This window comes from Neofelis nebulosa, chromosome 17 (genome assembly GCF_028018385.1).
Source record: "Neofelis nebulosa isolate mNeoNeb1 chromosome 17, mNeoNeb1.pri, whole genome shotgun sequence".
Classification (NCBI taxonomy): Eukaryota; Metazoa; Chordata; class Mammalia; order Carnivora; family Felidae; genus Neofelis; species Neofelis nebulosa.
In genome coordinates, this window is record NC_080798.1 from 56,893,973 (window position 1) to 56,918,667 (window position 24,695).

The following is a 24,695-nucleotide window of genomic DNA, read 5'->3' on the forward strand; positions in this document are numbered from 1 at the left end:
AATGTGATGTATCACGTTGATCGATTTGCGAATGTTGAACCAGCCCTGCATCCCAGGAATGAATCCCACTTGATCATGGTGAATAATTCTTTTTATATGCTGTTGAATTCGATTTGCTAGTATCTTATTGAGAATTTTTGCATCCATATTCATCAGGGATATTGGCCTGTAGTTCTCTTTTTTTACTGGGTCTCTGTCTGGTTTAGGAATCAAAGTAATACTGGCTTCATAGAATGAGTCTGGAAGTTTTCCTTCCCTTTCTATTTCTTGGAATACCTTGAGAAGGATAGGTATTATCTCTGCTTTAAACGTCTGGTAGAACTCCCCTGGGAAGCCATCTGGTCCTGGACTCTTATTTGTTGGGAGATTTTTGATAACCGATTCAATTTCTTCACTGGTTATGGGTCTGTTCAAGCTTTCTATTTCCTCCTGATTGAGTTTTGGAAGAGTGTGGGTGTTTAGGAATTTGTCCATTTCTTCAAGGTTGTCCAATTTGTTGGCATATAATTTTTCATAGTATTCCCTGATAATTGTTTGTATCTCTGAGGGATTGGTTGTAATAATTCCATTTTCATTCATGATTTTATCTATTTGGGTCATCTCCCTTTTCTTTTTGAGAAGCCTGGCTAGAGGTTTGTCAATTTTGTTTATTTTTTCAAAAAACCAACTCTTGGTTTCGTTGATCTGCTCTACAGTTTTTTTAGATTCTATATTGTTTATTTCTGCTCTGATCTTTATGATTTCTCTTCTTCTGCTGGGTTTAGGCTGCCTTTGCTGTTCTGCTTCTATTTCCTTTAGGTGTGCTGTTAGATTTTGTATTTGGGATTTTTCTTGTTTCTTGAGATAGGCCTGGATTGCGATGTATTTTCCTCTCAGGACTGCCTTCGCTGCGTCCCAAAGCGTTTGGATTGTTGTATTTTCATTTTCGTTTGTTTCCATATATTTTTTAATTTCTTCTCTAATTGCCTGGTTGACCCACTCATTCGTTAGTAGGGTGTTCTTTAACCTCCATGCTTTTGGAGGTTTTCCAGACTTTTTCCTGTGGTTGATTTCAAGCTTCATAGCATTGTGGTCTGAAAGTATGCATGGTATAATTTCAATTCTTGTAAACTTATGAAGGGCTGTTTTGTGACCCAGTATATGATCTATCTTGGAGAATGTTCCATGTGCACTCGAGAAGAAAGTATATTCTGTTGCTTTGGGATGCAGAGTTCTAAATATATCTGTCAAGTCCATCTGATCCAATGTATCATTCAGGGCCCTTGTTTCTTTATTGACTGTGTGTCTAGATGATCTATCCATTTCTGTAAGTGGGGTGTTAAAGTCCCCTGCAATGACCACATTCTTATCAATAAGGTTGCTTATGTTTATGAGTAACTGTTTTATATATCTGGGGGCTCCGGTATTTGGCGCATAGACATTTATAATTGTTAGCTCTTCCTGATGGATAGACCCTGTAATTATTATATAATGCCCTTCTTCATCTCTTGTTACAGCCTTTAATTTAAAGTCTAGTTTGTCTGATATAAGTATGGCTACTCCAGCTTTCTTTTGGCTTCCAGTAGCATGATAAATAGTTCTCCATCCCCTCACTCTCAATCTAAAGGTGTCCTCAGATCTCAAATGAGTCTCTTGTAGACAGCAAATAGATGGGTCTTGTTTTTTTATCCATTCTGATACCCTATGTCTTTTGGTTGGCGCATTTAATCCATTTACATTCAGTGTTATTATAGAAAGATACGGGTTTAGAGTCATTGTGACGTCTGTATGTTTTATGCTTGTAGTGATGTCTCTGGTACTTTGTCTCACAGGATCCCCCTTAGGATCTCTTGTAGGGCTGGTTTCGTGGTGACAAATTCCTTCAGTTTTTGTTTGTTTGGGAAGACCTTTATCTCTCCTTCTATTCTAAATGACAGACTTGCTGGATAAAGGATTCTCGGCTGCATATTTTTTCTGTTTAGCACACTGAAGATATCGTGCCAAGCCTTTCTGGCCTGCCAAGTTTCAAAGGAGAGATCAGTCACGAGTCTTATAGGTCTCCCTTTATATGTGAGGGCACGTTTATCCCTTGCTGCTTTCAGAATTTTCTCTTTATCCTTGTATTTTGCCAGTTTCACTATGATATGTCGTGCAGAAGATCGATTCAAGTTACGTCTGAAGGGAGTTCTCTGTGCCTCTTGGATTTCAGTGCCTTTTTCCTTCCCCAGTTCAGGGAAGTTCTCAGCTATAATTTCTTCAAGTACCCCTTCAGCACCTTTCCCTCTCTCTTCCTCCTCTGGGATACCAATTATGCGTATATTATTTCTTTTTAGTGTATCACTTAGTTCTCTAATTTTCCCCTCATACTCCTGGATTTTTTTATCTCTCTTTCTTTCAGCTTCCTCTTTCTCCATAACTTTATCTTCTAGTTCACCTATTCTCTCCTCTGCCTCTTCAATCCGAGCCGTGGTGGTTTCCATTTTGTTTTGCATTTCGTTTAAAGCGTTTTTCAGCTCCTCGTGACTGTTCCTTAGTCCCTTGATCTCTGTAGCAAGAGATTCTCTGCTGTCCTGTATACTGTTTTCAAGCCCAGCGATTAATTTTATGACTATTATTCTAAATTCACTTTCTGTTATATTATTTAAGTCCTTTTTGATCAGTTCATTAGCTGTTGTTATTTCCTGGAGATTCTTCTGAGGGGAATTCTTCCGTTTGGTCATTTTGGATAGTCCCTGGAGCGGTGAGGACCCGCAGGGCACTTCCCCCGTGCTGTGGTGTATAACTGGAGTTGGTGGGCGGGGCCGCAGTCCGACCTGATGTCTGCCCCCAGCCCACCGCTGGGGCCACAGTCAGACTGGTGAGTGCCTTCTCTTGCCCTCTCCTAGGGGCGGGATTCACTGTGGGGTGGCGTGGCCCGTCTGGGCTACTTGCACACTGCCAGGCTTGTGGTGCTGGGGAGCTGGCGTATTAGCTGGGGTGGGTAGGCAAGGTGCACGGGGGCGGGAGGGGCAGGCTTAGCTCGCTTCTCCTTAGGTGATCCACTTCAGGAGGGGCCCTGTGGCAGCGGGAGGGAGTCAGATCCGCTGCCGGAGGTTTGGCTCCGCAGAAGCACAGAGTTGGGTGTTTGCGCGGAGCGAGCAAGTTCCCTGGCAGGAACTGGTTCTCTTTGGGATTTTGGCTGGGGGATGGGCGGGGGCGATGGCGCTGGCGAGCGCCTTTGTTCCCCGCCAAGCTGAGCTCTGTCTTCTGGGGGCTCAGCAACTCTCCCTCCCTTTGTCCTCCAGCCTTCCCGCTTTCCGAGCAGAGCTGTTAACTTCTGACCTCCCAGACGCTAAGTCGCGCTTGCTGTCGGAACACAGTCCGTCCGGCCCCTCCGCTTTTGCCAGCCCGACTCGGGGGCTCTGCTTGGCCGGCGAGCCGCCCCTCCGCCCCGGCTCCCTCCCGCCAGTCTGTGGAGCGCGCACCGCCTCGCCGCCCTTCCTACCCTCTTCCGTGGGCCTCTCGTCTGCGCTTGGCTCCGGAGACTCCGTTCTGCTAATCCTCTGGCGGTTTTCTGGGTTTTAGGCAGGTGTAGGTGGAATCTAAGTGATTAGCAGGACGCGCGGTGAGCCCAGCGTCCTCCTACGCCGCCATCTTCCGGAACTCCTCTACAAAATGAAATTTTAAAGCTAATGGTAATATGGGGCACCTGGGTGGCTCGTCAGTTAAGCGCCTGACTTCAGCTCCGGTCATAATCTAGTGGTCCGTGAGTTCGAGCCCCGCGTCGTGCTCTGTGCTGACAGCTCGGAGCCTGGAGTCTGCTTCAGATTCTGTGTCTCTGTCTCTCTCTGCCGCCCCCCCACAAAATAAATAAACATTAAAAATAGTTTTTGAAATTAAAAAAAAAAGCGAATTATATTACTTTGCATGTATAGGTAAAATGTGCGGAAGAATATCCAAATAGAAATAACTGTAAGAATGTTCTTCCTCTTTGAGGAATCCCTACTTTTGGGAATCTATCCTAAGGAAATAATCCAAAAAGCAGAAGATTTTCTTTTCTCACAGGAAGATGTAGTTAGGTTTTTCTACATTATTCCTTATTGAAAAAAGTCAAACATCCATTATTATTGAAGTGGTTGCTAAATAATGGAATATCTATTTTAAAATATTGGGTGGCTAAAATAAAATAAATAAATAAAATAAAATGTTGGGTGGCCATTAAAAAGAAGCTAGTACTAATAAGGAAAATGTTAGTTTTATATATATATGTATATATATGTGTATATATATGTATATATATAATGTATATATGTGTATATATGTATATATGTATATATATAATATATGTATATATGTATGTATGTATATATGTATATATGTATATATATAATATATGTATATATGTATATATAATATATGTATATATGTATATATAATATATGTATATATGTATATATAATATATGTATATATGTATATATAAATAAATGTATGTATGTATATATGTATATATGTATATATGTGTGTATATGTAAATATGTATATATATAAAAATAAATGTATGTATGTATATGTATATATATATGTATGTATATGTGTGTATATATATATATATATATATATATATATATATATATCGAGAGAGAGAGGGAAAGAAGAGATATTTATGCTTTAAGGAAATCCTTATCAAAATCCCAGAAAGGTTTTCTATAGGCAGAGACGGGCTTATTCTAAAACTGATGTGGAAAGACACAGGCCCCAGGTTAGCTTCACAATCTTGAAGAAGAAGGATTTAGCTGGAGGAATCACACTGCCTGATGTTTGCACTACGTAGCTGCTACAGTAGTTGAGATGATGTAGTGCAGTAGCGGAAGACACGAAGATCCGTGGAAGAGTATGAAGAACCCAGAAAGAGATCCACATAAATACGTCCAACTGATTCTTAATAGACGTGCAAAAGCAATTCGATGAGAAGGGTGTGGTCCTTCTGCACAGAGCACAGAAGCACTTGGATGTCCATACACAAAAGTGAACTTGATCTTAAACCCCACACCTTATATAAAAGCTAACTCAAAATGGATCATGGATGGAAATGTAAAATGTAGAACCATGAAGACTTTAGGAACAAATGGGAGAAAATCTGAAGGATTCAGGGCCAGGCAAAGAGTTCTTAGACTTGACATAGAACGTGAGGTTCCTAAAAGGAAAATTTGACAAGTCGAGCCTTATTAAAACTTTACACTTTTGGTCTAGGAAAAATCTTGTTAAAAGGACGAAAAGACAAGCTACCAACTGGGGAGAGGCAGTGACAAACCACGTATGTGACAAAGGATGTGACAAACTCCCAAAATTCAACAGCAAAAATCCCCAGTCAACCTAATTAGAAAATGGGCAAAAGACATGAACAGACATTTCACCGAAAAGGATCTACAGATGGCAAGTAAGCACACAAAAAGATGTCTAACCGCTTTACCCATGAGGGAAACACAAAACCATACACAGCTCAAAATAAAACCACAAAGAGCTATCAGTACCCACCTATTGGGATGGTTAAAAAAAAGGATAGTGGGTACAGTCAATGACAGTGAGGATGCAGGAAACCGAATAGTTCAGATGCTGAGGATGGGAATGTAAAAGGGTCAATGACTCTGGAAACCAGTTTGGCAGTTTCTTGTAAAACTAAACAAACACGCAATTGCCACAGGAGACAGCAGTTGCACTCCTGGACACCTCTCCCAGAGGAGTGAAAACTGTGTTCACACAAAAACCTGTACATGCATGTTCCTAGCAGCTTTCTTCATAATTGCCAGAAACTAAAATCAGCCCGGATGTCCTTCAGCAGGTGAATGGTTAAGCAAGCCGGAACACTCATACAGTGGAATACCACTCAGCTATCAAATGAATGAAATTCTTGACACACAACAACTTGGAAGAATCTCCAGGGAATCATGCTGAGTGGGGGAAAGAACAAAAAAAAAAAAAAGCCAATCCCAAAGGTTCCATACTGTATTATTTCATTTATGTGGCATTTCCCAAATGACAAAATTATGGGAAAGGAGAACAGATTAGTGATTGCCAGGATCTAGGGACGTAGAGGTAGGTGGTATTTGGGAGAGAGGAGAGTGTGGTTATAAATGGCCACAGGGAGTCTTTGTGCTGATGGAACATGTGTAGATTAAACCTACGCATGGAACAAAATTAAGTAGAACTAGATGTGCACACGTGCGCGCACACACACACACACACACACACACACACACACAAATGAGTACAAATGAAACTGGGGAAATCTGGATAGAATCCATGGATTACATCAATGTCCATATCCCGGCTGTAATACTGTGTCTATAGGTTTGCAAAATGGTAGCATTGGGAGAAACTGGGTAAAATATCTCTCGCAACTGCATTATCTCAAAATAAGAAAAAATGAATTAAAAACGTGTTTATGCAGTGGTATGCATTTAAAAGATTGGAAGGGAGGCATCAACATTTTTAAAATAGTTGTAGTGTTCAGAGTCCATGCTGGGACACACAGCATCTTGTTTTTCTACCTTTTACTTTGTTTGTTTTCCAGATTTTACTTAGTGCACATATGTTAGTTTTGTAAAGGCAAAGAAAGTATTCCTGGTTTTTTTCTTTAAAAACTTTATTGCCAACTATGACAACTCACATTCCTACTTCTAGTTTGTTCTGAAACCATCTCCCCATTCCTTCTTCTCTTATACCCCAAGTGTAAAGGGAGAGTGAACACATGTACACACACTATACACAGTCACACACACACACACACACACACACACGCACAGACACACCCAACATTATGACCTGTTCAAGAATTAATCAGTTGGGACTCAGCGCTCGAAACGTAACATCAATAATTTGCAGCTAATGATGTACGAACCGCTGTTAGCCTTGATGGACATTTGACCCAGAGGCTGAGGAGCTGGATGTCTCATTGTGATTTCATTTGTGATTCACAGCCCAAGTCTAGTGTAGAGATAGGAGGTGCGTCTTGATGGATAATAAAAGAATAGAGGTTTAGACAAAGAAAATAATGAGAAAGGGATTATTTAGAAACCTGTTTTACCCTCTCCACCTCACTGGGTGGCCCCCATCCTTTGGTGCAGACATAATTTGAAGAACCCAGAGCATATGATTGGTAGTAAGTAATCGAATAAATTCATAGGATGGGAGCAAGGCTCAGGAGCCTATAAAAGTTTCAAGTCCTACTTCCCCTTAGGAGAGAGGTATCCAACCAGTATTAATATTTTAGAAATACTAGGAGGTGGAAGAGGAGCCATTATTCATCACTAGCACCTCCATGGTACTAAAATTAAATAATGGATTTTTTTTTTAAGACAGAATTGCTAGAGTTGTGGAACTATAAAAAATATTCCTCTCTTGGGAATGTTGCATTTTTTGCTTTTATCTTTTCTTCTCCTCTTGAGAACATTTTGATTTACTTCTGTGATAAGCTTATAACAACTAAGGAACTTGGGAGGCGGGTTGAGCTAGGCTGGGAGGGAGGGGGTTTAGGCAGCTGACAAATGAGCCTGTGTAAATTTGTTTGGCTTCGAGTCAGGAAGTGCCAGGACTGCACATGCATTCATTTACCACTGCATAGCGTGTATGCGAGCACATATGGGCTGGGGCCCCGGGCCCTGTAATAGTGAGCGCCCACTGTGGTGTGCAGGCTTGGGGTCTGAGCACGCTTGTCTGCTCAACAGGATCCCTGCGAAGAAAACCCAGCTCTCCCCCTCCTAATCCGGTGAAAGGCTCGAAGCCCCAGCCCTGCTCCTCGAGGAGGCATCTGGTCTAGCTGTGAGGAATCACGCAGCCAGGGGTTGGCTTCACACCAGCCTCCGTGTTTCTGGATTGGCTCAGCTGGTCTCAGAGGTTTCCATGTCTGGCTCCGCCCCAGAACTAGCTGCTTAACCCAGTTGGACCAATGACTTCGCCTACTGAGTCTCACTTTCCCCACCCTTGAAATAGAAATAATAATAACTACCTGGCAAAAACAAACAAACAAACAAAAAAACTACCAGAACTTTAGCAAGGGCGCCTGACATTTATGAGACCTCAGTGAAAGCAGTTATTACCTAAGATGCAACTTGAAGGTTTTTAAAAATCCTCTTAATTATAAAGTTACTCTTCCTGATATTGACATGCTGCCATGTTTAGATATACTCAGATGGTAATTGTTAGTATTTGCTGAGTGCCTACTGTTTGCCAGCCATAGTACCCTGTGCTCACCATGACCTTGGGAGCTCAGATCTCTTACCCTCATTGAACTGAAGAACTGACATTCAGATGGATGAGAGGATCACTCAAGTTCAAAACCAAGGACATACTAGAGCCCGAGCATAAGCTGACACCAAACCATTATCTAAACCACTGCACAGTGGAGGCAGGAGGGGTGGCTGTTGCTTGGTACACAGAGAAATGGAGTTACAGGGAATGGGAGAGAATCCTTGCCCAGCAACATGTGGAGGCTGGCTGAATTAGGTTTAAACAGACATCCGTGGATGGTATCTCATTCCTTACCATGCAGCACTGATCCACACCTGTTGAGGACTCCTCCAAGCTTCAGCCTCAAGGGTCCATAGCAACTGAGAATGAGAAAGAACCTCAGAGTCTATCTGGCATGGGTCACTTCTACAGCACCTTTACCAGCGGATGGTGTGGGCCTGGACACCACAGTGTCCAGTGGCAAGCTTCTCCATCACCAGGCAGCACACGCCATCAGCTAATGCTCTCCAACCTCACAATGTTTCCCTCCATTTAAGCTGAAATCTATCTGTTCAGTAACTTGTATTGATTGACTTTCCCGAAACAACAAAACTAAGCCAATCTCCTCTTTTGCAGGTCTTTAGGTGATGCCCAAAACTATGCCCCCTCCCTCATCTCTCTATGTCTCCAATCACTTAAGGGGCTTCACTGTGTTAATCCTATATAGAACAGACAACCTTGGTTCTCCCTCAAATACATGCTTCCTTTAGGGTCCCTACGTCACGTAACCTCTACCCGTCCCCATATCCCTTGGAGAGAACATACCATACAACATGATCTGTTATGGAGTAATCACCCACAAGGCAGTTATTGGACAGTTATTTACCCATGACTGTTTTAAAGGATTAGTTACCATAACCTGAGAGGAACCCACAATCCATACACAACCCCCACCAAGAGCCTTCCATTTATTGTGCAACTTATGAAACCCTTTGCCAAAGTCTTTATTGACTTGTAGTTTGTATGATCCTTTCTTGTTGGACTTCCCTTAGAAAAACCATATTTTATAAAGATGTTCACCCAAGTTGGTCTCATTTCATCCATGAGCCTGTTAATTTTCAGGGAGCACACCGCCCTACTCTTTAAAATCCGTGGGTTTCATTGGGATCATTTAATTAGGCAAGCCACTCTAAATGACTCTCGTAGGAAGATACCAGAGTATCTCTCATACCTCACGCCCAAGAAGCAAAGCTGGTCCTTACCAGAAATTGATAAGCCATTTTGAAATCATGATATCAAATGAAAGCTATGCAAGTTCATTAATTTGTGTACTTCCTTCCTTTCCTTTTTTACCATGTGGTCTCTCATTTCACTTTTTCTCTTTGCATAGCTTCTTTACTTATTACAAAATATTTAAGTGTCTGCTATACACTATGCTCTGTTCACAGCCATGAACAAAGACCAAAGTCCCTAATAACATGGAACATTTATTTTAATGGTAAATAGAGATAGCAAACAGATAACTATGTCAGGTGATGATGGGTTAGTTCTATGAAGGAAAACAAAGCAGGGTCATTGACATAGAGGATAATGTTGGAAGGGAAGCCACTTTTTTTTTAATAAGGTGGTCATGGAAGTCCTGACTAAATAAATGAATATAATTAGAGAAGTCAGGGACAGTGAAGGAATGAGTTATACAGATATACACTTGGTAATAGCCTGGTGAATTAAAGCCATTTACCAGACACCACTAGGAAAGAGGACTGTGATATTTTGGTAGAAAAATATAATTTAAAGACGAAGCCTGAGGCATAAAATTAAGTAATGCCGAAGAGGATAATTCACCATCTACAGGGCTTGAGCCCAAACTGGCTTCATATACACACAGATATCCACTGTCTTCCCTTTCTGTTTTCCAAGTAGACCATGTTCTTTGTCAAGGTCTATACGTCTGGTCTGAAATGGTCTCCCCAAAATGGTACACTTGGCTTTTATCCTGATAAGACTTTCAGGCTCCACAACCCTTGCTTAGCTAACCGACTCAGTCTCTTCCTGTCCCAACACCAGGCTTCCTAAAGAGATTATCTGATTGGCCAGGCTCAGCTTTTGGATAGGAACCTTTTGGTTCATCAGAGAGTGACCCCAGGGCTGAAACAGGGGTAGGCCCAAGAAAGGCATTTTGGGGGAAATGGCAGAAAAACAGGATAGGAGGATATGTGTGGACAAAGCAACAGTTGAGGCTGAAGATAGGGATGGGCTGTAAAATGAACTACTCAAGGAGCCTGAATTTTCTCTGAAAGTGAAATCTTTCCCAGAAAGATTTCAATCATATGTGACCCAATTGTGAGAGATAGTTACTGCTTCAGGGAATGAGGAACTTCGAAGGCATGCACAGGTCCTTGTAACCAAGGTGCATGTGAGGCAGAATAGAATGCCAGGCTTTCAATTGAAAATGATTGAAATTTTATTTATATTTGACACTGCTTGTGTTTCCAAGCATCAGACTTAACATTAAAATTTGTCCTGAATTATAAGAATAATAAGAATAAGTATTGAAACTCTTGGCAAAAGGACAGCCAACATGCATTTCCAGGGAGAAATTGTTCAATTGTTCGTGTTTATTACTTCCAAACGGGAATCGCTCCAGGTTCATAATGCTGATTTTGTTACATTGCTTTCTCTGAACTGTGGTTCAGATGAGTGCATAAATATTTGGTTTAATATTTCTTTGGGAACTGTAAAAATCTGAACTGATGGAAAGGAGAGGAGCAGAGCAATGGCGAGGGAAAGTTGGTAAGAGATTAAGTGTGTATATTTCAACAGTGCCCAAGGGGCATGATTAATTTATTATCCTTTTAGATGGCAGAATGCATGCAGAAACCTCCACACTTTGCCATGACTATGACAAAGCTAAGAGGGTGTGAGCAGGTAAAGATATTCCTGCCAGGAATTTGATGTATGGAGAGAATGGGTGACCCATTGGATACATATAAATCTGGGAATGGAGACTTGAAAGTCCCTGATGTTGGCTCTGTCGCTGGCATAAGGCCTGAGATGAACATCTCTGCTCTCAGCCTTCATGGGGCGGGGGGGGGGGGGGGGGGGGGCATGTCACGAGGAGGCCAGACCTGAGCACTGTCAACAGCACCAGGCTCTGAATCTTTGTTGATTCTATTTCTGGGCTGCTCCCACTCAAGCCAGCACACATCCATTAGTTGGCCATATGGAGTCGGGCCTAAAACCATGGGTTCTGGATACTTGGATTCAAATCCGAAGTTATTCCCTAGCTAACTTTGCCAAGGTTTGTGGGACTCAGTTTCTTCCTCCATAAAGTGAAGATTACTATAAATACCTATTCCACTGAGTTGTTGTAAGGATTAAATAAACTACTGTATGTAAAATGTTTAGAATAAAGTGTGGCAAAGAGTTTGTGTTCAATGAAAGGTAGCTTCTGTCATTCTCCTCCCCTTCTTCTTCATCATCACCATCATCATCACCATTTAATAGTTATAAAAAGAACAACTACCTTACATTATTGAATATTTTATGTATTTATGCATTGCATATCTCTCGGATCATTTACTTGCCATAATCCTTTTGGGAGAGACATTATTTCCCCCATTTTGCAGAGAATGGGAATGAGGCTCAGAGAAGCCACACTGCTTACAAAAGTTCATGTTGCTTGTGAGCTCTGAGCTGGGATGCAGACATATTTTTACCTATCTTTCCACCCTGTGCTTTTAAACCCTCTGTGCATTGGTCAGGATAGGCAGGCTCTGCTGCGGTGATAAGCAAATCCTAATTTCAGTTGATCAAAGTAACAGAGGCTTAACTAACCTCCATGTCCACTGAGGGTTAGGTGTGGGCTCTGCTCCTCCTCGTTATCATTCTTTCCCTGAGATCTAGGTTGATGAAGTCACTATTATCTGGAAATTGCTGGTCACCTGGAGAAGGCAAAATCAACATGGATAAGCATATCATAACTCTTAAAGCTTTTGCCTAGAATTAGCTGAAGTGACACATAGCACTTTCAGTCACACTTTATTAGCCAAAGCAAGTCACATCACCAAAAGCAATGTCATGTATCGGGGAAATAGACTCCTACTATGTGCCCAGAAGGAGAGGAGACAGAGTATTTAGACACAGCTTCAATGACCACTTCCTACTATCATACATCTGAGTCATAAATAGATTAGACAGCAAGTATAGAAGATGTGGACTTTTTACCAGAAATTTCAGGGACCATCTTGATTGTCTGTAGAATAAGAAGAGTCAAGGTCAAGGAAGACATTTTGAAGGGACCCAGTGAGAAAGGGAGTATAACTCACAGCCTGCATTAAGAAACCAGAAATTCAGGAAGTGACATCTAAGGATCCCAGTTATTCTCTTGGACACAAAGGGGTCCAAAAGTGTGATACTGGGGCGCCTGGGTGGCTTGGTTGGTTAAGCGGCCGACTTCGGCTCAGGTCATGACCTCACGGTCCGTGAGTTCGAGCCCCGCGTCGGGCTCTGTGCTGACAGCTCAGAGCCTGGAGCTTGTTTCAGATTCTGTGTCTCCCTCTCTCTCTCTGCCCCTCCCCCGTTCATCCTCTGTCTCTCTCTGTCTCAAAAATAAATAAACGTTAAAAAAAATTAAAAAAAAAAAGTGTGATACTAATGGGCAATGAATGAACTTTGGGTCCAGACAAGCAAGGCACAATGCCTGAAGGATCCAAAATGACCCTCTTTCTCTGATCATCTGTGGCATCTTTCAGCACATCTGTGCTCTTGCATGATCTAGACTTCAAAGAATGCATAGAACTGAGAGCCCGTGGAGGTCTACAAACACTCTGGGACTCATAAATGGTCAATAAACACTTTGAATGGAAAAAAAGGAGGTGTAGAGAGATAGTGTATTAGAGGAAGGAAAAGTCATGGAAGTGGGGTGCTGGGGTGGCTCCGTTGATCAAGTGTAGGACTTTGAGGTCAAGATCTCAGGGTTCATGATGTCGAGCCTTGTGTCGGGCTCTGTGCTGACAGCTCAGGGCCTGGAGCCTGCTTTGGATTCTGTGTCGCCCTCTCTCTCTGCCCCTCCCCCACGAACGCTCTGACTCTCTCTCAAAAATAAATAAACATTAAAAATTAAGAAAACAAAAAGTCATGGAAGAGAAACTGACCATGAGGCTGAGTGAGAGGTGGTAAGAGTTTGGTGTATATTTTTAACAAACAGAAACTGAGCTCCTACAGTGAGAACAGCATTGTGCCACTTGGGAATTTAGATACGTGGAATCCTACATCTGTCCTTTTGTGACTGGCTTATTTCACTTAGCATGTCCTCAAGTTTCATCCATATCACAGCATGTGTCAGAATTCCCTTCCTTTTCAAGGCTGAGTAATATTCCATTTCATGGATACACCACATTTTATCCATTCATCCATTGTTGGACACGTGTGTTGTTTCCATATCTTGCTATTATGAATAATGCTGTAGAATACTTATCCTTTCTGTGTGTCAATGGATCATTTAGTAAAGATGTTATCGTACTCAGCCACTAACAACATTTTTTTTAAGGGGCACCTGGGTGGCTCAGTTGGTTAAGTGTTAGACTTCAGCTCAGGTCATGATCTCACAGTTTGTGGGTTCGAGCCCCTCACTGGGCTCTGTGCTGACAGCTCAGAGCCTGGAGCCTCCTTCAGATCCTGTGTCTCCCTCTCTCTCTGCCCCTCCCCCCACTTGTATGCATTCCCTCTGTCTCTAAAATGAACATTAAAAAAATTTTTTTTAAAGATTAAAATTTTTTTAAAACCTCGAAAGTTGAAATTTCCTAAGCCACATTATTATGTAAGTTGGAAATAAATGATTAAAATAGTGTAAATACTCATAAATTAAGAAATACTCTCATAAAAAATTCTACAGCCTAGAGAATATATGCAAAAAGGCACAGGGGCGCCTGGGTGGCTCAGTCAAACATCTGACTTCGGCTCAGGTCATGATCTTGCAGTCCATGAGTTCGAGCCCCGCGTTGAGCTCTGTGCTGATAACTCAGAGCCTGGAGCTTGCTTCAGATTCTGTGTCTCCCTCTCTCTGCCTCTCTCTCTCTCTCTCTCTCTCTCTCTCTCTCTCTCTCAAAAAAAAAAGTGTAAACTATCAGAAAATAAGGTAAAAAAAGAAACCACTCACAAATTAACATTGAATGCTACAGAACTCAGCATAAGCTGTAGTCAGGCATAAATGTCTTTGTTATAAAAGAAGAAAAACCAAAGCAGTGTGATGATGGTGTTACTCGAAGAGGAATCATAGTGAATTGAGACGTCCCCTCATCTGTGCTTCTTTCCAAGGGCACCAGCCTGCCCTCAACCTCGGTGACCTCCAAGGCACCATGGGAACCCTTGGAACTTAGTGCTGAACAGAGCCAGCCCCAGGTAGGATGAGAACCACGGGATTAGGCGGTGGGTCTCTGGCTCTCGTCATCCTTCCGTGGATTGTCAGGGCGCTGGCCCGGTGTTTCTGCACCACGGGATTGGGGCTCCTGGCCCTGGGTTTTTCCCAGTTCTCACTAATTTATGACCTAGTGTCTGCAAGTAGCTGAGCAACTCGAGGGTGGGGCGAGGGCATGGATCCAACAGCTGCCCAGACAGCCAAACAGCCGAGTTCAAAGGCATGTCAAGGACTAAACCACAGCTGGGAATTAATTAGTGCTTACAGATCACCTTAGGGAATGGATCTAATGATAAAGCAAACGCCTTCTAATAACTATAGAAGGCAGTAAATGGGTTTTTTTTCCGACTATTTAACATGGACTAGACATCTTCAAAATTCGCATGTATTCAAAATTGGCAATGAATTCAAATGTTTCAATGAATTCAATTGAATTCAAATTCAATTCGCATGTATTCAAAATTCGCAAGCTCCAATAATTCCTCTTACATGTTTAAAAAAGTGGTATTTTGACTGTATAAGTAATATAGCCTCATTGCCTGAAACCAAAAATATTCTAAGAGTGAAGGAAAAAAGTACACCTCTGTCTCTATCTTCCAAAGACCTATACTGTTGACATGTGATTTATCCTCTTTGGTGATTCTGGCGGGGGAGTGGGTTAATTATTTTCTGGTTTTTCAGCCTTTTGATCATAGTGTGTGTGTGTGTGTGTGTGTGCGCGCGCGTGTGTAGGCGTAATCTTCTCTCCTTTGAAAAGAAATATCTCCAGATTTTCTAAATAGCGGAGGATCCGAGGCATCGATTTTGTTGGATGTGACAGGGAAGAAGTGCCAAAGTATTCATCTTGACACTGCTTTGTCAACAGGCACAATGTCTAATCAGACAGAGAGTCCCCCACAAGTGGACCTCAGCAGATTATTGGGATGGGGAGGGTTGGAAGTCCCTTCCCAACTCCTGGGCATTACTACTGCCTGGGAAGTAACTTTGGGAATTTGTAAAAAGAAAAATGAAAAGGCATTGATGCCCCACAGGTAAAGTGACCACATTTTTTAAAAATTATTTTAATGTTTATTTTTGAGAGAGAGAGAGACACAGGCAGAGCGCAAGTGAGGGAGGGGCAGAAAGAGGGAGACACAGAATCCGAAGCAGGCTCCAGGCTGTGAGCTGTCAGCACAGAGCCCGACATGGGGCTCGAACCCATGACCCAGGAGATCATGCCCTGAGCCAAAGTCAGATGCTTAACTGAGACACCCAGGCGCCCCCACATTTTTTTACAAGGTTGGTACAACAGACCTTATTTTTATTTTCAATATGTGGGTTGGGGTTTATGAGCATTTTGTGATCACATAAAAACATGCAAAACAAGTTTCACTTCTTCACTCAAAGCTTTCATCAAGTATCTTCTCTGTTCCTGGCCCAAGAAATCTTAAAGAGAATAAGAAATAAATAGCCCAAGGACACTCACCAACAACAACAAAGAGGCCATCTGCTCTCTGTGCTAGAATAGATCTCGCCAGGGAGCAGGGCTACGCTCAGAGGACGAGGTTCATTCCTCACGGAACAGGGCAGAGAGGGGGAAGAGAAACGTCAGTAAGTGGGCAGTCCCTGGTGCTGAGTCCAGGAAGACAAGGAGGGGTCTCCAGCAGACAGGCTTGGGGACGGGCATCCAGCTGACCTAGGTCCAGAGAATGTGAGCTAAGTTCAGAATGCCTGTGGTTGGTTGTGGCCGAAGTTAGAATTGTAGAAGCAGGTGGAGACCCATCAGGAAGGCCCCTGGGAATAGACCCTGGGGGCAATAGGGAGCCATGACAATTTCTAGCCTGGGAATCTCATGGTGATTAAGTGTATATGCATTTTATTTTATTTTTTTTTTAATTTTTTTAACGTTTTTTTTTTTATTTATTTTTGAGACAGAGAGAGACAGAGCATGAATGGGGGAGGGGCAGAGAGAGAGAGAGGGAGACACAGAATCGGAAGCAGGCTCCAGGCTCCGAGCCATCAGCCCAGAGCCCGACGCGGGGCTCGAACTCACGGACCGCGAGATCGTGACCTGAGCTGAAGTCGGACGCTTAACCGACCGCGCCACCCAGGCGCCCCTGTATATGCATTTTAGAATGCCCATTCTGGTTGCAATTAGAACAGGACGTGAGAGAGGCCCCAGGGTGGCTCAGTTGATTAAGCATCCAAATTCAGCTTAGGTCATGATCTCAAGGTTTGTGGGTTCAAACCCTGTGTCAGGCTCTGTGCTGACAGCTCAGAACCTGGAGCCTGCTTCAGATTCTGTCTCCCTCTCTCTGCCCCTCTCCCACTTGCACTCTGTCTCTCTCTCTCTCTCTCTCTCTCTCAAAAACAAACATTAAAAATTTTTTAAAAGGGGCGCCTGGGTGGCGCGGTCGGTTGAGCGTCCGACTTCAGCCAGGTCACGATCTCGCGGTCCGTGAGTTCGAGCCCTGCGTCGGGCTCTGGGCTGACGGCTCGGAGCCTGGAGCCTGTTTCCGATTCTGTGTCTCCCTCTCTCTCTGCCCCTCCCCCGTTCATGCTCAGTCTCTCTCTGTCCCAAAAATAAATAAAAAACGTTGAGAAAAAAAAATAAAAAAAAAAAAATTTTTTTAAAAGAATAGATGAGAAAAGAGAAATCAGAAACATGGAAGCCAGTGAGGAGACTACTATCACATTTATTTATTTACTTACTTGCTTACTCGGCACGCAAATATTTATTGTCCTATGTACCATTCTAGGCCCTGAGGACAACACAACCAAAAGTCTCTAGTGGAGGTGTGAGTTAGAGTATAGACACCCGATATCGAGGCCAGAGGCTCTTACGGCAAACAGGGTGTACAAAGCCTGGTGACTGTCCTGTTTCTATATTGAATACATTTTCCAAAGGGGAAAAACACTGATGTCAGTACAATTAAGGAAAAGTCCGAACCCACACAGATGCACCAGGATGGACGACTAAAAACCACATGGACAGAAGGCTATGTGGGGCTCTGGATTGGATTTTGGATCAGAAAAAGGCTAGAAGCAGAAAGACTAGTGAAATCTGAATACGCAGAATCTGGAGCTTAGTTAGCTAAGAGCCATGTGTCACTGTTAACTTCTCAGTTGTGACCATGGTTACAGAAGATGTTAACATTTGGGGAAACTAGGTGAAAGGTATACGGGAAGTCCATATCATCTTCGAAACGTTTCTGTAAATGTAAAATCATCCCCCCAAAACAGTTTATATATGAACTTTTTTAATGCATCTCAGCCACACTGAATAGGGGGGGAAATGTGGAATAATTTATACAGAATGATCTAACTTCGGTAAAAAATTTTGAAACTGCTGTATATGAATGCATGTATGTGTATAAATTCATAGAAGAAGACCTTAAAACCGCACTCAACCTGGTGCTGGAAGCAGAGGACAGAGGTTAGAACAGAGGACAGAGGTTGGGGGATTCAACAGAGGGCCTTGCTCTGTCCATCGCGGGGCCACAGCCCTAAGAAGTATGCAGCATGAACGTCCTTTTGCAATTCAGATCCACCTATCACTGCGTGCTCCAGGCCTCCATATTTCTTGTCCCTCTCTGGTGCAGAGGACTCCGGTCCCCTCTGTGCTCTGCCACCGATAAGGCCTGCGTGCTGGCCACCCCATGGCTCCCTGGGAAGTCACTTTCCCCAGGTATGCTGCAAGATGCCCGAGTGCTATTCACACGCCCTTCCCGGGTGTCAGCACCTGGAGCCCAAGTTCGGTCTCATCATTAGCTATCGTTTTTTCCCATTCAAACTCTGAGGGTAAGTAAGGCAGGGAGAGAGAGAGAAAGAGAGAGAGAGAAATCCCACTGTGAAAAGAAGTGTTGAATTGCAAAGAGTAATAGGAAAGACCAGCTAATTGTGAAGCCTTGCTATGTGGTATAATGGATGTTAACAACTGTTGCTGAGCAGAGACTCGGGGAAGGATTTGTTCTGACCAGGAAGAGTGCCCTGGATTTCTTATATCCCATCACATTAAACAACAGAAACAGAAGGACCACCGCCCGGGCCCCCTCCCCACCCCCACCCCCACCCCACCCCCCGCAGACGGGACGGCCCTGGGCAGTTTTCAGGACTTTACATAGTGTAATAAAGCTCATCTGGAAACCCACTGGACTAGCATGAACCAGCTTCGAGGTATGGCGGGAGGGGGGGAGGCCCTCCGTGGGTTTGTGGCCACTGCACACCTCTATCTCCCCAGATCAGTGAGGCTGGAGTGGGCTGGGGTCCCTCTGAAGTCCCACCTAAAGACCCAGACTCGTGGCTTCTCGCTGGGACCCGAGCTCCACCCCACGCCTTCCTCTCCAAGGTCTCCGCCCTGGGGTGTTCCGATGCAGGTAGAGATGTAAGTCTTGGGAACAGCAATTCTGTTCCACGACATCCTAGAGAAGAGGTTTTTAAAAAAAATAGTTTCCAACAGTGCTGTAGGTTTAAAATCGGTCTAGAGGGGAGTAGCAAGACGACCCAGTCTTCTTTCGGCCTCTGAACGGTAGCAGGGGAAACCAGTTCTAATGAGTATAGATGGGGCTTGTCAAACGGGGGGATGCTCATGGGAATTGGCAGGGGCTCGACAAAGCCCACAACGCCGGACCCCACCCCGAGGCTTCCTGATCCAGGCCTCTGGGTGGGGCCTGAGAAGTCGAATTCCGAAGGAGTCCATGCCCCTGCTGGTCCAGGGAACCATATCTTGAGACCATGGTTCTATGGAGCATGATGCCCTTCATGTCCTTGGGCTGTGGCCCCATAATGCTCATTAGTCTGGGGGCACCATACTTGGTGTGGCTGTGGGCGCTCCTTCAAAGTGGACGCAGTTCTGAGGACCAGCAGGCAGATTCAATATATATGTTAAAAGCTAGGCCTTTAGGGTCTCCTGGGTGGCTCGGCTGGTTAAGCGTCCAACATCCGCTCAGGTCGTGATCTCACAGTTCGCGAGTTCCAGCCCCGCGTCGGGCTCTGTGCTGGCAGCTCAGAGCCTGGAGCCTGCTTCAGATTCTGTGCCTCCCTCTCTCTCTGCACCTACCCTGCTCATGCCATCTCTCTCTCTCTCTCTCTCTCTCCCAAAAATGAATAAACATTAAAAAAAAAAAAATTTTTGAAATCTAAGCCTTTCAAGATACAAATAGAGAGGATTGGCAGCACAAAGCAGAGGTGTTCACACGGGACTTCCTCCTCCTGGGGGAAGAAGTCATTTAAATCCAGCAGCCAAGATGCTGCTTCTGTGAGGTCAAGTGACTCAAGCTCCCCAAGAGCAAGGAACTTAGCCAGACCCAACCTCAGCAGAAAAAAGGTGGCCCTGGGGGGAGTCCAGAATTCAGTGTTGAGCAGTAGGTGGAGAAATGGAGAAAAGGGAGGGGGAGTGGCCATAGTTGACCCAAGAGAGCCTTCAGGACCTTCCAGAAGGTCTGGATCACTGTGCTCCCAGAGCTCTCTGACTGGGGAAGTATCTGGAAAGGAGGTCAGAGCATGGAAAACTTCCCCAGCATGCCTTGTCTGGGGCCCAGATGCGGTCAGAAGTCCACTCCTGTCCACTGCTGGGAGCAGGACAGCACAACAGCTCGTGTAGGGCTCCTGTCACATTATGTCTCTGCTCAGCACGGCCTTGGAGGGGACCTGCATGCCTTGGGTGTGCTCAGGGGAGTGAGAGGAAGAGGCTTTAATTCACAGTTGGGCCAAAGTGGTTAAAGGGGGACGGAGGGAGGGAGGTGACAACACAGAGCAGATTTTGTGTGGCTGCCCCTTCCCACAGTGAGATTGTCTCCAGAGCACTTCTCTTCCCAAACCACAGATGTTTGTGAGGCGCCTGGGTGCCTCAACGCTCAATTGTTTAAGCGTCTGACTCTTGGGTTCAGCTCAGATCATGATCTCACTGTTCATGGGACCGAGCCCCACATCAGTTTCTATGCTGACAGTGTGGAGCCCGCTTGGGATTCTCTCCTCCTCTCACTCTGCCCCTCCCCCACTGGTGCGCACGCACTCTCTCTCTCTCTCTCAAAATAAAAACAAATACACATTTTAAAAATAAATAAAAATCAAAGAAATGTGTTCTCTTAGGGATTTAAAAAAATTTTTTTTAACATTCATTCATTTTTGAGAGACGGAGAAAGACAGAGTACAAGTGGGAGAGGGGCAGAGAGAGGGGGAGACACAGAATCCGAAGCAGGCTTCAGGCTCCGAGCTGTCAGCACAGAGCCCAACACGGGTCTCAAACCTACAAACTGTGAGATCATGACCCGAGCTGAAGTCAGACACCTAGCCAGCTGAGGCACCCACAAGCCCCTTTTAGGGATTTTTTTTTTTTTTAATGTTATGGCTAAGATTTTTTTTATGCCTGAAATTCTCAGGCTTACCCAATAACAGTGATGGTGCGATTTTGTTACGATTATTACCCTGAGCATGGGTATCATTAGCTACAATTCATTGAGCCCCTTCTGTTCACCAGGAAGTACACTTTGCACACAATATCTCATTAAACCCTCACAGCCCTGAGAAGTAAGGGGTGTTCTCTTCATTTTACAGATAAGGAAATCAAGAGCCAAGAAGGCCATGTTCAAGGTCACAGAGCTGGCCTTTGACCAAGCTAGGACTGGGACATGGGTTTGTCTGAATGGTGGTGTTTTTTATTAAGCAGATACTGGCACTGTTTCCTGCCATATGCCAGGCACTGTGCTGGGCACTGGGATCCAGGGGTGAGCCCAATATGCGGAGGCTGCTGACCTCATGAGCTCCCAAGCAGTGGGGAGTGGGTCAGGGGGGAGAACATCAGTTGGATTAAATCAAGTCAAGCAGCGATTAAAAATCCGTTTCCTCAGAAGATATCACATGCCTTAGTTTAAATCTTGCTTTAGATGACATTTTATGTTAATCTTAAAAAAGCAAACAGAGATAATTGGTGTTTAATCAAAACTCTCAATGTATTTAAGTAAAATTTTCAATCAGAAAAAAAGAAAAAACTTGCTCTTTGGAACTGTTGGTCTCTGACTCAACTGGGCACGGCAGAGGAACCTGGGTAGAAGGGTCACGCTGCCTTAGGCACCACTGCCACCTGGTGGCGGCCGCCGGAATTGCAGGCTAGGGGGCCCCAGCCATGACCAGCCTCTGAGGGAGACTGACTCCACCAGAAGGCACCTTTCCTGTTCTAGCCACCGAAACCCTCCAGGTACAGGTGACAGTGTTCCAACAGTGTTCCCCAGGTGCCTGTTCACTTGTAAATTGGTTACAGCTGGATCAGTATAGCTTTCATTTAACTGTTCTGCATGTTTGTTTCTGACCTTTAAATTGTCAGACCGAAAAACATGGTTACCATCGAATTCTTGTTCACAGATATAGATGATAAAGTGACATTAAATACAGATGAATAATTGGGCAAGCTCTAGAACCAATTCATGCAAATAATAATTCTCTCTTTAGTTGGGAATCTTCAAATGCTATTAAAATTAAAATCTGTGAGTATCTTCAAACACTATTAAAAAAAAAACAAACAAACGAATTAAATTTGGCTCCTAATTACCCCTGAACCTCACTCAAACCCCATGAATAACTCCCAGCTTCTGGAATTTTGTAGGCTCCCTCTCGTCTACCTGCTGCCTGTGTCTGTGTGGTTCCCTCTGTCTAGAACTATCTTACTCCATCAATCTCTATCATCTGAATTATCTTCAAATGTCAAATCAAGGCTGACAACCTGTAGGGGGTTCTCTTAAATTCAGAACAGGCATTGTTGCAGAGCAATTTCCCTAAAGAAATGGAAGATGGGTTTTGAATCCTCTCTTCATCTCTTTCATAGCTGTGACCTTAGTTACATCTCCCTGTGTCTCAGGGGTTTCATCCCTTAAGTATGAATGATAATGTCCCCCCCCACCAGCATTGTTGTGAGTTTTTTTTTTTAACTTGTAAATGCACGTAAAATGCTTACAGCACTGTGCCTACTTCCTTATAAGCAATGGGGTGAGTGGCGCTGTTGATGACAGAGTTCTGTAAAGAGTTAGAACCTTGACCAACGCCTGCCCATTAAAAGACTGCCCACTCATTTTTTCCCCATTGTCCATTCGGTCTTGCTTACAATAAAAAAAAAATCAATCTCTTTTTTGAGAGTTACAAATAATAAAAAATGTCTGACCTTATACCTCCTGGAGTTATTTCCTTCCTAGATCTATCCCGAGATGTATGTCACCCCCATGCTGGTAAGCTTCCCTGGCTGTAAGCTGCAAAGATTTGCATTTCAGGATGAAAGGTGTTAAGGGATGATGCTATTTTTGGTGATGCTGCTTTAGTCAACTTTATCTGACTGCTCTGTGTTGGCACCTGTGATTAGTGCCTTGGTCACCGAGGTATGTTTAAAACGTGCTTTCTCTGTGTTTTCCAACCAGCGTCTTAAATGTCGTTCTGTGTCTCTGCCCAGGTAGTCGATAGTGACAGACCGGAAGGGTCTAAGTTCCGGCTCACTGGAAAGGGAGTGGATCAAGAGCCTAAAGGAATTTTCCGAATCAATGAGAACACGGGCAGTGTCTCTGTGACAAGGACCTTGGACAGAGAAACGATCGCTACTTATCAAGTGAGTGCCCCTCAAGTGCCCACCCTGCATGCCGACATGTGGCTTTTCGAGGCTGTTTTCTTCCCACTGAGCTCGTTATTTCTGTGTGTTTCATGAGACCTCGGGCTGTGCGGCTTTAAGTGTGTCTCTGTGGGAGCCGAGTGGAATTGAACCCCAACAGGGTAACAGTGGGGGCCCTATCTCATCAACAGAGTCCTCAGGCCTGTGTGAGACTTTGGGTACTGGAGGCCAAGGAGGAGGGCTCTTGGGGGATCTCAGAGGAGGTCAGAACCTTTAGGGCAACTTGGGCTTTCCAAAAACCAGCTTGATAATGAATAGCTACAAAAGGTGTAAACCTTTGGATGTGATCATTGTACTTTTAGAAATCTATCCTTAGGAAATAGGAAGGCATTTAGTTAGATTTTTGTGCAATAATGTTAGAGCAAGACATCATGCTTAGAATGGAAACAATTTTGCTAGTTATTCAGCAATGAGGTAGTGGTTAAATTATGGCACAACTTTGCAAGGAAGCTTTGTACAGCCATTTTAAATATTTTGAAGAAGTTCTACTTATTTGGGAGAAATTCAAGGTATTTATTGGAAACAGACACACAAATACATATGGAATCCGCGCTGCAGATTGAGTATTCACACATCACAACGGGCGTACATTTGTGAAGAAACGCGATAGAGGAAAAACCAAAATGTTAATCGTTGTGTTTGTGTGTTGTTGACTTTTTCTTTGTGTTTTCTGATTTTTCTAAAAATAATTAAGTTGCTTTTTTAAAAGAAGAGCAGGCCCTTTGTAAAAGGATAGTTTTATCCTTTAGTGGATACCCATTCGGGACCCACAGACCAAAGCTGTGGCAAACAGATATTGGGGTGAGCCCTGAATCTCATATGGGCTTGAGGTCAGTCCTATACCTTCTCTACAACACCGTCCATAAATTCCATTTTCACAGCCTGTGTTATAGACCCAAGCCTCTGAAGGTGGTAAGTTCAGTCTTTGAGGAACGTATTGGAATTCTCAGACATTTTCTGGGAAAACCCTCCTTGGGTTGCAGCGCACCGGGCTGTGAGCAGGCACCATGGGAACAGGGTTCAGCCAACAATGTTTGCCTTCCATCATCGTTGCCCCAGCCTGTGTATTTCCCTGGCTCGGGGTCAGAAGGTGGTGATCGATTTCTAGGACAAGATCTGGCATCTCTGGTTTTCTTGGTCAAAACACTGCGTACGGATATCCTGATCCCCCTTCAGAAACACTACTGCCTCTCCCCAAAAAACCCGTGTTCTTCCTTTTCTGCAGACAGAGGGAGAAGGGACACTGCATTGAGAAGTAAGGGCTCTGGGTGGGAAACAGGTCCCCTGGGTCTGGCCTGCCCTGTCACCACGAGCCGTTGACCTTGGGAAGACCAGGAAAGCTCTGGTCCTCAGGATCCCATCCATAAGATGCAAGTAACACTCACCTCCCTACTGGATTGCTGTGGGTGTTCAGGGAGGAGGAGACAGTCTGAGGGTGTTGGAGGAAGCTAAGTACTGGACAAAT

General features: G+C 44.0%; 1 protein-coding gene across 2 annotated transcripts in view; it reads left to right on the top strand.

The window, feature by feature from the left end:
* Positions 1 to 24,695, top strand: part of CDH13 (cadherin 13) — a 1,101,550-nt gene that overhangs the window by 580,985 nt on the left and 495,870 nt on the right. For both annotated transcript variants that reach the window (XM_058708168.1, XM_058708169.1), the window contains exon 5: positions 23,018 to 23,170. In XM_058708168.1, the coding sequence (XP_058564151.1) occupies positions 23,018 to 23,170 (153 nt within the window). The remainder of the gene's footprint in view (positions 1 to 23,017; positions 23,171 to 24,695) is intronic.